The 15633-nt window shown below is 38.4% G+C and overlaps 1 protein-coding gene across 3 annotated transcripts in view; it reads left to right on the forward strand.

Annotated features, from left to right (window-relative positions):
* Positions 1–1014: 1014 nt before the first annotated feature.
* LOC126365827 (protein FAM193A-like) overlaps positions 1015–15633 on the forward strand; it is a 234689-nt gene continuing 220070 nt past the window's right edge. Inside the window, exons 1-2 of one of the 3 annotated variants that reach the window (XM_050008450.1) lie at positions 1015–1716; positions 10854–10951. In XM_050008450.1, the coding sequence (XP_049864407.1) occupies positions 1489–1716; positions 10854–10951 (326 nt within the window). In that variant the 5' untranslated portion in view covers positions 1015–1488. The remainder of the gene's footprint in view (positions 1717–10853; positions 10952–15633) is intronic. The other 2 variants (XM_050008451.1, XM_050008453.1) reach the window with 2 other exon arrangements.

Genomic DNA, 15633 nt, shown 5'->3' on the forward strand with positions numbered 1-15633 from the left:
CTGTTTACATGGCAGACGCTCTATCCGTCTGAGCCACCGAGGGCACAGAGGATAGTGCGACTGCATGGACTATCTCGCGCCCGCCTCCTGCGAGACCCACATTCTCACCTTATATGTCCACACACTACGTACATAGTGCCCCTACCCAACACACTGATTACTCGTGGAAGACATTCGTTCTGAAATTGGTTATGGTCTTCTGATGCTATAATAGATGGTAAATGACAGCATCACCTATAAACAATATTAGAGGGCTGTTCAGATTGTCTCCTAAACTACTTATTTATGTTAGGAACACCAGAAAGCATATAACACTTCCTTGGGGAACGCCAGGTATCACTTATGTTGTACTCAATGATTTTGCATCGATTACAACTACAGTGCGAGTGACTGTTACGTTATTGGGGAAGTGCCATTTTCCATTTCTGTAGCAGAATCTAGCTACGAAAGACTGTCAATGTGCCTTCATATGAGTTACCAGTCTACGTGAGTCTTAAGGGATTATAGAACATCGACCATTTTAACCTGAAAAAAATTTTCTTACTTTTTTCCGAAACTGATTTTAACGAGACGTTCTTTGAGTGTCTCTAATTAAATTTTTTTAGGGCTTCTGTGGCACGTTAGTGCCTCAAACCATTTTGTGATCATTTATGCTTCAACTGCGGCATTATTTAAAAGAATGAAATTAATTTTGTCGCCCGTGTTGGTTTTACTGTCCTGTTATTTACTATCTATGAGACACTGTGGTACTAGTGTAATTTTCTGTTGTTGCAAGGTATTAGGAGTAGTCCTTTTGACAAGAGACTTCAGATCGAATCCTGAATTACGAACTCTCTTGCTCTCAGTATCAGTATGTTCAACTAAAAGTACTTGTAATCGGTCCTCATATATTGTTCAAATACAAATTCTTCATATAAACTTAAATCATCAATTCGTCTATTTCAAATTTCTCACTCCAGACATGCTTATTACGCAAAAACTATCTATAGCAGTCAGGAGAAACAGGAGATATTTGGAAACTATTCCATCCTCTCTCTCTATTCCCTTCTCCCTGTCTCACTCTCTCCCTATTCTGCAGCATGAAAACAGTTATAGGTAAGCTAATGAACGAAAATGATTTGTTGCATTGTTGTGAGATGACTTGTGTGCGAAGAAACCAGTAGGTTCATTACACTTAAGGGGCATGTCATAGTTTTCGTCGTTGGGCAGCTAGAGATAATCGAGAAGACGGGATGTAATGTTGCACTTGGAATAGAAAGTGAAGTTATATTAATGTTATTGCCGCTGTTAATTGAAAGCTACGAAACTATTTTACGTTTATCGGAACGCCATCTATCGACACAAGTATGTAACTTGAACAACGCCATATTGAGCGAATGTTTTGCGTGAAGTTTAGGTTTTGTGTCTCACATGAGCGCAAAATTGTTTTGCTCAACGTATTGATTTGTGTGATTTAGACTGTTTAAATTTGGTTCAAAGAGTAAGAGAATGAGCTGCTCGGACTCTAAGAAATCGAAAAAAAGAAAGAGCATTAAAAGTGGAAACATGGGTGACGTTCTTGGTAAAGAATGTGGACAAAGTGGAAAGGAGGAACTTAAGCAAAATGATCAGCCGGGAAATGTCAGAGAGGAAGCGGACGGAGCACCGAGTGTGGACGATAGTTCTACGGGACAGAGAAATAATGTTGAAGCGACTAAACGCATCCCCGAACCAAAGGTAAGTTATTGTGCTGCTGATATGAAACGTAATTGTTAAGCTTGTAGCTGTCAATGCAGAGTGTACTGGTTTACTTAACGCCAAGTAAGTTGTAATATTTTATTGAAAAATGTTTATTTAGAGTCGTCGTTGACATAATTTTAAAGCTTGATACTTGACATTTGCATTTCGTGTGTGAGCTGCCCTTGCTACGCTATTTTGACATGTATCTCTAACTTACTAGTGGGTAGGTCATATAGATACTAGTTATCATTACCATGAACCAGCATGGTATCTTAAGAGTATAATAAATCTGATGTAATTTTCTGTATTCAGTGATCTGGAAATTTGTTAGTGATAGCGATTAAGTTTCTTTCCAACTACGGATGGGTCTTGATGCCACTGCTTTTCAGTGTTGTCTAATGTGAAGCAGTAGGCCTGCAATGTAGAAGTTGTGAAGCAATGTATCCGTGTGTTATGTAGGCGTAAGAATTAAATACTTATTACTATCTCACAGTGAATTGTGTTTCTTGTATTGCAGTTTGTAACCGCACATAAATATTTGACATATATTGTACTCCTTTTTTATATAGGCTGTGCATTGTTGTAGTAATTGACTTTATGATATGTGTAAATAAATAATTATGTTAGTTATTGTAGTTGTCCTGTCCAATTAAACAGCTCTTAATTTTACATTAAAATTTTCTTTTGTAACTGAAGTGATTTGAATAAGGAAATAAAGAAAAAATATTTGTATTCTCAGGTTTTGGAGTTCCAGATAGTAAGTAGCCTATTCATATGTTTTGTTCTTGTTGGTAGCTTCAATGAAAAGCTATTTTGCATTAGTATTACCACCTTCTGAACAATAATTTTTTGCTACCCTTGCAACTTGTAACCTACCCTCATCCTTATGTATTTTGCCACACTAGTTAAGGATGGAACTGTGTGAATGAGTTTTACTGAGAGCAATAATTGCTAGGTTCCACATTACACTGCCTAACTGCTGTTGTGAATGTTCTCTGAACCGTATTGTAGGTACTGTACCAGTTGGAACATCACTACAGAAATTTGCTAGAACTCTACTTTTTAGGCAGCATTATGTAGTGGGTTGCCTGTGCATTTTTTATACTTTATGTACGATATTTGTCCCACACGTAATATGCATCAAGTACTTGTTATCTGTAATCTAACATACTTTTTAGAATTTACTTGCAGTTTTAGTTTTTATGATTATAAGTGTGTTAGGCATGAACATTAGACTGTTCTGCAGGTCAGCAACTTACCACGACCTTTATTTGGCATCCACATTTATTGGCTTCACCAACCTGCATCCAAATTATCATTTTTTGACCAGTGCTACAGATCAGTTCGTAACAGCAACCAAGTTTTCAGGGTGTCCAGTATTGCACTCCAGTCATTTTGTGTTCTGTGGTACGTGAGGTGGTGTAACTGTAACATTACAAAACAAAACTTTCCTTATATTTAATTGCATTTATTGTGCACAGGTTATTTGATGAATTGTCAAATAGCACAATATGGCCTTTTTCTTCTGCATACTCAGCCCTGTGCTTTGTCACCTGGTCTTCCCTGCATTCTGGAGTTTTTCATGATATATGTTCCAGGCACATTATTTTCTTCATTCCATTTCTGCTAGATTTCCTTTCTCTCCTATTTTCATTTATCATTATCTCAGTCTGGTTCAATATAAGTATTTTTTCCACATTACATATCTGTCCTAATATTTTGCTCTTATGCCTGTGAAAGTCCATGATTTAGTGCTAGACAAAAAACTTTGTGAAGGTCTTCCTTAGGTGTACCGACTTTTTTTGTTGTGAAAAAATATTTTTATTTTTCCATAAACTCGTTTACCCTTAGGGATTGTCCTTCATATTTTGTACACATAATTTTCATTTTTTGTCACCAAACTTCTTAAGTAGGTCCTATCAAAAAGATCTTACTCATTCCAAGGTCTTATATTTTCACAGAGCCGTTAAGTTTGCTGATTCTTATCAGTTGGGACCTCCCTACATCTAGCCCTTCTCCATGATCTTTTCCCAGCTTTCTTGACACTCAGTGCAGCCCTGTTGATGCAAAAGGTAAGAAACTGCTTAGTCTGAATATTTTGTCCAGCGTTCTCTAGTTGAGGAAGCTGAGGTATTAAGAAAAGTTCTGTCTCCCACTTGAGGGTTTCCTATTTGGCACTCAACATACGCATGTAATATACACCAAATTACTAGGCATAAATGGGTTTCTTACGTAATACAGTTTTTCTGAATTTGCCTTGCAGTTTAGTTATTTGTAATGTAAATCCATCAAACATGGAGTGAATGTGGCACAATGTATTTCTATAACCTTTATTTTGTATTCACATTTGATGGTTTTTCTTCAATCCTCATCAAAACTGTCACTGTTCAACATAACCTCGACCTTGAAGGATACTTTAGGAGTGTTGTTAGTACCAAACTAAATTTTTATCTCTAATACAGCTTTGATGTTACCTTTCCTGTGACATTGATACTGCACAGCCATTCTATATCTGAGTTGTTATTTATAGAAGTCTCCACCAGCACTTCTGTCAAGACACTGTTTTCTCTGGGTCTTCACTTTTTCTTAGTTGACTGTGTCACCCTTGTACATGATATACATAACCTTTAGATGATTTGTTATTGCATAGTTAATATAGGCTAGCACATGTGAGCAGTATTGTTAGACACACTTAACGAGCAATGTCTAGCAACAACCTGTTTGCCGTGATGATAGGGAATTGTGTGCAACAACTTGCCACTTTTAGACATAAGAAGAAATTCTGATTGATGTCTTTGCAATGTCAACTCACAATTCAAAGAAATTTGTAAGAGTATATTTAAGGTTGCTAGATGGCATCCAATCTTTGCTTGGTAGAATTGAGATCATGTATCAGGAAATGAACAGATTAAGAAACTCAAACTAGGCAAAGGCCTACACTAAATTTAGGGAAGAAAATTAACTCTTTGTGTTAGGAGAGGCAGGTCTGGTAAATCATTTCTGCTACTGGAATCTGCAACTCGATAGTGTGCCTACTTTTTGTTACGAGTGCGATCACCTGCCTGACTGTTACTGCTGTTTTTAGTGGGAGACGGAACTCGGTATGGAAATTAGTTGTAGTGCTGGATTGTGACAATTCAGTAATGTCAACTAAGCTAAGTTTGTCATTCCTGTTACGATCCCATTTCTTACTTTTACATCCTTCTCTTTTTAAATTTACTTCCTTGTATAATCTAGCTCCAATGATTAGAGGTTCAAGTTGCTGTGGAGGTTGTGTGTTTGAAAAATATTTCCCATGTAATTATTGTGGCACTGAAATGACTGAATATTCTTCTGGAGAACACAATCGTGGCTGGATTTTGGTTTAAAACACAGGTAAATGAGGATAACATTAAGTGCAAATATTGTATATACTCCTTAGTAACCAGTGAGCTCACGTGCAGACTGTAAAAAGATTGCAATTTGTTTATGAAATCTCAAACCAGCTAACAGTTACTTGACTATATTTTTTATTGATGAGAGTAATTCTCATTGATTTCTTAGCTTTGGTGTTGGATGGCACCACTTACTGGGAACTCCATAAAAGTTTGCCTGAATTAGTATTGATCACACAAGTTTCATGATCTTCAAAGCACAAACCTTCAAAGTAAAGTTCTTTATTAGGATATTTTGACTGTGCCGTCAACTGCAGTGGATTTGGTCTCTCAAAATTGCGCTACCTGTGAAACCAGAAGGGCGTAACATTTCAGTGGTTTGCACAGTATGGATATAGATGTAGATACCAATCATTACACATCAAATGGAAGAGTATCTGAGTAATCAACAGGCATGTAGACATGTAGAAGGGATTTATAAAACTACTGAGCCCCTGCCAAAAACTCGTTTCGATATCCCAAACCATTTAAGATATGAGGGATTTTATGAATATTTTACTTTCATTGTATCACTTATACGCATGAAAGGAAGTGAGTGCACTACATACAATCTATTTTGCCAAGACTGGAGACAGATATGGATCCCATCTCTATAAATTTAAAGAAAAATTCAGTATGTTTGCTACATTTCGTACTCAGTGTTGGGGACCTAATGGGCACCAAATGCAAACTCATAGCGACTGCTATTTATTTTTGTGAACTATTCAAATTTCTTGCAGGCACTTAAAAGTATCACAATAATTATCACCATTAATGAAGTGATATGCAGTTTATCATGAAACAGACCAATGAGGCTGTGATATGTGAGGGAATCAATGTTTTTACCAAATAATTTCTTTCTAATCATTGAGAGAAATTGCAGAGCAGGTGGTGTGCACACACTCCATTCTGGCAGAGCAGCAAGTTGGCCACCAGCTGCTCTGAAGCAGGCAATGAATGTTTCATTCGTAACGGTCAAAGCAAATGGCACAGCACATAAAGGCGTTACCTTGCACGAGCCCTACTTCTGCTGCACAGCAGCTGTGGGCATATGAAGGCACCCTCTTATACTGACCCGTTTGTGGGCCACTTAGAGGAAATCTCATTCCTCCGCAGCCTGAACCCCTTCTTCCCTACATGCTTCAACTGGTCCTCTTCGGCACAACTTACCACCTTCCCGGACATTCATCTCCACCTCCCTGATCATTCTATAAAAACCATTCCCAATAGCAAACCCACTTGCCATACCTTAATAGGTGCTTTCCCTCCCACGCAAAAAATTCTCTCGTCTCACACAGTCTGCTTGCCCACAGATTGCACATCTGCAGTGTGGGGCAATGCGAGGCCCAGAATGCTGAAGATTTCATTAAGGCCTCCACAGGCAGGCATTTCTTTCCAAACTTACTCGGCAAACATACCTGTCATGCCTCACATCCACACATACCTGTAAATCGTCTGACTACCCCCTTAAATAAGCTGCAAAGAAGCAACCACCCTCTTCTCCCCCCCCTCCCCCCCACTCCCCACCACCACTACCACCCATTGTTATCCAGCATTCTCCCACATTTGAACAACTTAAGCACATCCATAGTTAGGACTTCAAATACTTATATTCATATAGAGGCAGGAGGTGAAGAATATCCTACCTACAATCCTTCCAAGCTCTCATTGGTATACTGTTACCCATCCTATTCACAAAATATCCTGCCCTGTCCTTACGATGCATCCGCTTACCTTCACCTGCCACACCGGTCACACACCTATTGAAGACCGAGATGGAAGAAGACTTGTTTACACACCCTCCCGTCTCATGCTATTACACTTCCGTCGTGGGCATATTCTATACTATCATAAATAGTCACTTGCGGAAGGAGTCATTATATACCACTTATAATGTAATTTTAGCGCAGCCTTTTATATGAGCATAAGCACAAAACATCTGCCCCCCTCCCCGCACTGATAGCAGCTGCTTTGAATTAACTTATATGCAAACTGTACTTCCAATGTGTCATCCTAGCCTGTCTCCACTAGCAATAATTCTACACCCATCCCATTATTTCAGTCTGTTACTATGCTGCTCCCCCCCCCCCCCCCCCCCTCACCCCCCACCCCACTTACACACACACACTCTTACTGCACGATCCCCTTTCTCTGTTGTATCTAGACATGCCAATATACTCCTGTAGCAGTGAAGAGGGAACAAACACAGATTCTTTCACTAGTCCAGACACTGTAATTGTCCCATGTAGGGAGCACCAGTGGAAAAAGAAATGACATATGCAGCTAACAGATGCTGGAATTTTATGTGCAGTTGAAATTGTTAATAATTGCATATGAGAGGGGAGAGATTGAAAACAGTGTTCAAATTGACTACACTTATGTTACTGCACCGAGTATTGTTTCATGCTCAGGTTGCACATGTTATGGAACGTATCATTAAATGCACTTGTTTGATAGGTCTTTCTTGTGTCCAGATTCCTCAGATCTTGTCTGAATGAAGATGGTCACTGTCTCATATGCGGTAGTGTTTGCAGCAAAGGGCAGTATCTGAGGTAAGGAAATGAAATTTTCATGAACAAACACAGTCTACATCAAGTACTTTATTCTAATGACCATTTTTGACCAAATTAATACTTTGCCGGCCAAGCCTGAGCATAACTCGGGCCATAAACCTGTGTTCAAAAGACTGTACCCAATTACAGCTCGGACCACGACACTGTGTCCAAAAGACCACACTCATGTATGACAAGGCCACGATTTTCTTGATGCGCAAGACGCCTATCGTTCTAAAATTGGACTCATTTTGTATGAGAAAAATCTTGCTACCTCTCCCTTGTCAGGTGCTGCCTTATGTTATCGATTCAAAGAATTATTTTTAAAGAAACATTAGTGAACTTAACAGCTGCTGTCACTAATGGCTGAGCTGGTGTGTGACTGCATTGACATTATTTTGTGCATGTACTCATTAGGTTTCGCAGTTTGCTGTAATTCTACTACAAATATGTCACATTTGTTGAGAGAGTGAGAAATTTTGAAAGCTCAAGACGAAAACATTGTTCAATAACTAATCTTAAACTGTCATAAATTTAAAATTTGTAATCTGCTGTAATCTGCTAAAAAACTTAAGTAAATATGAAAAATAAATCTTGAAACTTGGTGATTTTTATAGTATGTTTTACGCATTGATATATCATTCTACACACACACACACACACACACACACACACACACACACACACACACACACACACAGTCATTCTTTAAATAATGGCATAAATGACTAGTTTTCTAGTCTTTAACGTGCAAGTTGTCTTCACATGTTAAATATGGACAAGTTATAGCTGTACCAGGATTGGCAAGTGCACATTGACACACAACTCTTTAGTATGGCAGTAGTTATCCTCCTCTTTGTAATTTAGATCTGAATATGGCAGAATTCAGCCAAAACAGTTCATTACAAGAAAATATGCAATCTGGACTGTGCTTTGTTCGTAATAGTCTCCAGGCTACACAGTGCCACTTCTCTGTGCCACAGAAATTGATGACGAGAAAGCTTTATGAGGAGTAATCATAAATATTTAATTATCACCTCAAAGAAATAAAGTTGTGTTACTAATTAATTGACGTTGTTAGTTTGCAGATTGATGTCTGTTCAGATCCCTGCACCACAGTACTGTAGCACACCACTAGAGGAACCAAAATGCCAAAACCCATTGATAAAGTTGAGTAATGTTCAGTAATTTCATTTTCAGAAGCTGCAGAAATGATGTTGCTGTTAGGCCAATCTAGAAGTTTGTAGTAGAGATTGAGAAAAATGGAGATGTTGGTTTGGAAAAAGGAGGGTTGTGTCTTAGGTCAAGCTCTGTGTGTTGTAAACCTGCACCCCAGACTTGCACTTTCAGGCCATTAGCCATCACCATCCTTCACTACGAAGTGACATGCTTTGGATATTGGTACACAGAGCACAAGTTTCATCAGATTCATACAGCTTAGCTGATGAGTTACATCACATCTGTAATACGTTCCTGCATAATGTATGTTCTGAACAGGAGATCCACTGTGACTTACATTCAATGCATGTTGGACAATGTCAAGATGCTAGAAGAAAGTGAAGAACAGAGAAGAGTGGCCATATGCTGGTGATCTATCTTCGAAAAATGAAATTAACACTGAAGAAGAATAAATTCAAATTATGCATTTTTCAACCACCAATGAAACTCTGAGCTCTCGTAAGATCTGTTGAGGGCTCTTTTGGTGTGAGAATGCTTGGAATTTGTTGGATTCCCTGTAGCTGTGGTAAGTCAGGTGTGAGAATGCTTGGAATTTGTTGGATTCCCTGTAGCTGTGGTAAGTCAGACATCAAACAGTGGCTGAGCATCAGGGTATGCAGCATGGACTACCAAAGCATTAAATTCCTCACTCCAATAGTTTTGTACTGGAACAGTGTAATGAAAAATGTAGTCTAATATTCATAGCTCAACAAATCTTACGAAAAGATACATGTTTCCAACTTAACACAGCATGGTATTGAGTGCTGGCAGTGTTCATGTTACAGAAACTGCAAAGGGAAACTACTAGTCACTCAAGGGATAACGCATTGGTGGCGACTGAAATATTTGGACAACAGTGGCGTGGATGGGCACTGCATCAGCACTAATGCATATTCTGGCTTTTGGTTTCCAGCAGAGACTGGTAGTGTGGCCTGCCAGCAGTGCGAGGGAGGAAATGACAGTCCTTGCACATGTGCTGATGACTTTGCTTCATCTGATAGGTGCCATGGCTGTCCTGCATTCTACCGCTCAGGAATGCTTTGTTATTAGCCACTGAATTTAGTGCATTCAAGCCTACTACACGTTTCTCACCTAGACTGGTATAAATAGAAGGCTGCAGTCGTAGCTCAGCAGTTTTTTCCTCATAACTGAAGATGTTGGTCAGTTGCACAAGTGGAATATTGTGGGGTTTCATATCATCAAAAGTTTTGCATGAGAACCATTTCTACAACTAGCCCATCACGAAAGTTTTAGACATCACAAACAATATATTAATTATGGTCTACATTTTTTCAAGGCGATGATTAATACTTTGATTACCTCTTGTAGCTGCATCAAACCAGTCTTAGGACTGAAGACCACAATAACAACAACCTCCTCTTGTAATTGTTAAGCTGGAAATACTGTATGACAAAGATTATCAGTAAGTGTTTTTCTTGGAGATTGCGCAATACAATAAGTCTGTGACTAGACAATAAGTTTGTGATTATATATTTGACCATCCCAAGATGATATTTTGTTATCATGTTGTACAAGAATGACATGTAATCATGAGAACATGATCAAGTGACTATCGTACAGTGTGATCGTAATATACCAGTAAATATTTTGTGAATATGGACTTAGCTGAAAGTACTTATTTTATTTTAGTTCCTTACTTTCAGCAGATAGTGTGATCAGAAGAAAAGGTTTTGAACTTGGATTAATGCTAGAATCTTTCAGAATTCTTTTATTTAACCATGTTTTTAGGAAAGCTCTGGTGAAATGTAATACCTTTGAATTAAAGGAGACCACTCACCAAAAGCGGAAGTAAGTGTGTGTGTGTGTGTGTGTGTGTGTGTGTGTGTGTGTGTGTGTGTGTGTGTTGGGGGGGAGTCTCTCCTTTAATCCAAAAGTATTTTTATCTTAATTGAGAAGAAATAATTGACTGGCTGCATTGTTTTGTTTTCAGAATGGTCCTGTGCTTGAGAATCCATCACATTCTCTTCAAAAAACTGAATTTCAAAAGGAGGAGAAGCAGTGCACTTGTAAAACATGCAAAGATCGGAGGTAAGCATTTGTGCTGGTGATGTATTTGTTTAGACTTTTGATGTATTCCATGTCACATCATCAAAGTCGAAGAAATATCTTCTCAGTTTTCAAGATGCATCACGTGGAATGAAACCATTTTGTTTTATTCAAAGTGACATGGCTTGATGGCTGCGAAACTTTTATTCACACATGCATGCCACCGTGAAAGACTCAAAGGAAACAACTGAAAAAGTAAAGTAACTACTCTCATTTATATGACACACACACACACACACACACACACACACACACACACACACACACACACACACACAAATAAGACTGAGCTAGATCTAAACTTCCGGTGAGAAGGAAAAAGTAGGATAGTAAATGGAAGGATGTAGAGAGAGAAAACAGAGGTAGTTCAAGATAGTAACAGTGGATGGATAGCACAAAGTGGCAGGATTAAAGGGATACACATGATGGTATCAGTATGTTATTGGAAAACGCTAAGAGGAATACAAACGATGGAAAAAGTTCGAACAACCACTAAAATGCTGGCCCATAAACACGATTGAACTTGTGGCTACACAAATAGCTGAAAGTAAACATGGAGCATCAAAGGATCTGTCAAAAAAAAAAAAAAAAAAAAACAAAAAAAAAAAAAAAAGCCTGGAGTTAAGTATTCATATTTGTAGACTTCAAAAACAAAATCCCAAAATTTAAATTACAAATTTTGGAATCTTACACCTTCGAAACTAACATAAGACACATACTTTAATTATTATTCAACTGTGTACTTGATCAAGTAATAACAGAGTGACGCAAACAAAAATATATTTTTAATTTTATCCACCCAATCACATTAGGCAGAAGAAAATTAAATTGTCTTGCATTTGTAGATGATCTTGTACGCTTGATTTGTGACATCAAGCCACCTCAGAAAGTGGCCAAACTCTTAAAAGAAATTGCATAAAAATTAGACTTGCAGATTTCATTTTAGAGGACAGTATATTACTTCCAATAAACAAGCACCAAAATATGTTGAAACAAAATGTATCAAAATCAAGCCAGTAAAAAAAAAAAAAATGTAGATGGGTGAAATGTCCAAGAAAATGGAATGGAAGATAAAGTTATTGAAATGGGATGAAAAAAGGGTTTTACAGCCATGTCAGGAGAATGAAACCATGTAAATTCTCAAGACAAGTAGTTGAATTCTGTGATACCAGCTGGAAAGTAAAGACAGAAACCATAAAATGTACTGTGGAACAAAAAAGTATAAAGAAACAAGGACTCGTCGTCGTAGTAGTAGTAGTAGTAGTAGTAGTAAGAGACTGGGGCAATTTGGTGTGAAGTGAGGGAATAAGCTCATAGTAAAATAATGAAAGAAATATGGACACAGAGGATGCCCAACCAGTGTTACTAAGTATTTGCACTATCCGACTTTGGTTCATTCCCATGAAATAATAATGTAATGTTCAGGTAAGAAGGTGGTAGGGTATAGTAATTCAGAGTGCAGAAGAGGAAGAAACTGATTCACTTGAACTGTGTAACAGTGAGTGAGCATCAAAAGAGACTTAAAAAAATGTGCCGGGTGGGGGTGGGAGGGGGGGGGGGGCAGAGAGAGAGAGAGAGAGAGAGAGAGAGAGAGAGAGAGAGCACCTGTCATGATCAAGACCCATTTATACTGAAAGTCACCATTAAAAGTTTGTCATATTACCAATACGTCTGTATACGCATCTGAGTGTCTTACACTCTAAGAGTTGGATGTGAACTAGCAGAATTAGAACAGGGAGAAAGATCTTACACAAAATAGGATCATATAAAAAGTAGAAACAGTTAATATATTCTAAAATAGGAAAATTACAGGAACAGTTCACAAAAGTAGACTTCGCTTCATTGACCTCATAAGAATAATGGGGGATTCCAAATGAACAAAATATATCTTCAACACCTTTTACAAATAATACATACAGCGCAGTCCAAAACAGTCTGATGATGTGGGATAGATAATGCTGAGAAGTAATTGTACGAGAAAAGTTCAATATGTTACACTGTTTCAGAGTTAATTAACATTAAAGTTAGCCAACCAGTCTGCATGCATGAATTCAAATGCCACCCGCCTTCCCTCCCCAATATACAATTAATCTCAGTTGCTCTCATTATCTAGATGATAGCAAACATGACTGTTCAGCCTTAGCTTGGGTTTGATCCTTACTACTGTTCTGAGTGTAATTTTGGTATTTGCTCTCTTGTTCAGTTATAGGTAACCAACAAAGAAAACATTTGGCGACACTGTCTCTGGTTATTTCTCAGCACAACATACCCTACAACACTAAAAGATTTTCAGGCTATTTCTGACTGTTGTTGTTTTTGTTGTTGTTGTGGTCTTCAGTCCTGAAACTGGTTTGATGCAGCTCTCCATGCTACTCTATCCTGTGCAAGCTTCTTCATCTCCCAGTAACTACTGCAACCTACATCCTTCTGAATCTGCTTAGTGTAGTCATCTCTTGGTCTCCCTCTACGATTTTTACCCTCCACGCTGCCCTCCAATACTAAATTGGTGATCCCTTGATGCCTCAGAACATGTCCTACCAACCGATCCCTTCTTCTGGTCAAGTTGTGCCACAAACTTCTCTTCTCCCCAATCTGATTCAATACTTCCTCATTAGTTATGTGATCTACCCATCTAATCTTCAGCATTCTTCTGTAGCACCACATTTCGAAAGCTTCTATTCTCTTCTTGTCCAAACTAGTTATCGTCCATGATTCACTTCCATACATGGCTACACTCCATACAAATACTTTCAGAAATGACTTTCTGACACTTAAATATATACTCGATGTTAACAAACTTCTCTTCTTCAGAAACGCTTTTCTTGCCATTGCCAGTCTACATTTTATATCCTCTCTTATTCGACCATCATCAGTTATTTTGCAACCCAAATAGCAAAACTCCTTTACTACTTTAAGTGTCTCATTTCCTAATCTAATTCCCTCAGCATCACCCGATTTAATTGGACTACATTCCATTATCCTCATTTTGCTTTTGTTGATGGTCATCGTATATCCTCCTTTCAAGACACTATCCATTCCGTTCAACTGCTCTTCCAAGTCCTTTGCTGTCTCTGACAGAACTACGATGTCATCGGCGAACCTCAAAGTTTTTATTTCTTCTCCATGGACGTTAATACCTACTCCGAATTTTTCTTTTGTTTCCTTCACTGCTTGCTCAATATACAGATTGAATAACATCGGGGATAGACTACAGCCCTGTCTCACTCCTTTCCCAACCGCTGCTTCCCTTTCATGCCCCTTGACTCTTATAACTGCCATCTGGTTTCTGTACAAATTGTAAATAGCCTTTTGATCCCTGTATTTTACCCCTGCCACCTGCAGAATTTTAAAGAGAGTATTCCAGTCAACATTGTCAAAAGCTTTCTCTAAGTCTACAAATGCTAGAAACATAGGTTTGCCCTTCCTTAATCTAGCTTCTAAGATAAGTCGTAGGGTCAGTATTGCCTCACGTGTTCCAACATTTCTACGGAATCCAAACTGATCTTCCCCGAGGTCGGCTTCTACTAGTTTTTCCATTCGTCTGTGAAGAACTCGCGTTAGTATTTTGCAGCTGTGACTTATTAAACTGATAGTTCGGTAATTTTCACATCTGTCAGCACCTGCTTTCTTTGGGATTGGAATTATTATATTCTTATTGAAGTCTGAGGGTATTTCGCCTGTCTCGTACATTTTGCTTACCAGCTGGTAGAGTTTTGTCAGGACTGGCTCTCCCAAGGCCGTCAGTAGTTCTAATGGAATGTTGTCTACTCCAGGGGCCTTGTTTCGACTCAGGTCTTTCATTGCTCTGTCAAACTCTTCACGCAGTATCGTATCTCCCATTTCATCTTCATCTACATCCTCTTCCATTTCCGTAATATTGTCCTCAAGTACATCGCCCTTGTATAGACCCTCTATATACTCCTTCCACCTTTCTGCTTTCCCTTCTTTGGTTAGAACTGGGTTTCCATCTGAGCTCTTAATATTCATACAAGTGGTTCTCTTTTCTCCAAAGGTCTCTTTAGTTTTCCTGTAGGCAGTATCTATCTTACCCCTTGTGAGATAATCCTCTACATCCTTACATTCGTCGTCTAGCCATCCGTGCTTAGCCATTTTGCACTTCTTGTCGATGTCATTTTTTAGACGTTTGTTTTCCTTTTTGCCTGCTTCATTTACTGCATTTTTATATTTTCTCCTTTCATCAATTAAATTCAATATTGCTTCTGTTACCCAAGGATTTCTACTAGCCCTTGTCTTTTTACCTACTTGATCCTCTGCTGCCTTCACTACTTCATCCCTCAAAGCTACCCATTCTTCTTCTATTGTATTTCTTTCCCCCATTCCTGTCAATTGCTCCCTTATGCTCTCCTTGAAACTCCGTACAACCTCTGGTTCTTTTAGTTTATCCAGGTCCCATCTCCTTAAATTCCCACCTTTTTGCAGTTTCTTCAGTTTTAATCTACAGGTCATAACCAACAGATTGTTGTCAGAGTCCACATCTGCCCCTGGAAATGTCCTACAATTTAAAACCTGATTCCTAAATCTCTGTCTTACCGTTATATAATTTATCTGATACCTTTTAGTATCTCCAGGATTCTTCCATGTATACAGCCTTCTTTTATGATTCTTGAACCAAGTGTTACCTATGATTAAGTTGTGCTCTGTGC

Source organism: Schistocerca gregaria, chromosome 4 (assembly GCF_023897955.1).
Source record: "Schistocerca gregaria isolate iqSchGreg1 chromosome 4, iqSchGreg1.2, whole genome shotgun sequence".
In the NCBI taxonomy this organism is placed as follows: Eukaryota; Metazoa; Arthropoda; class Insecta; order Orthoptera; family Acrididae; genus Schistocerca; species Schistocerca gregaria.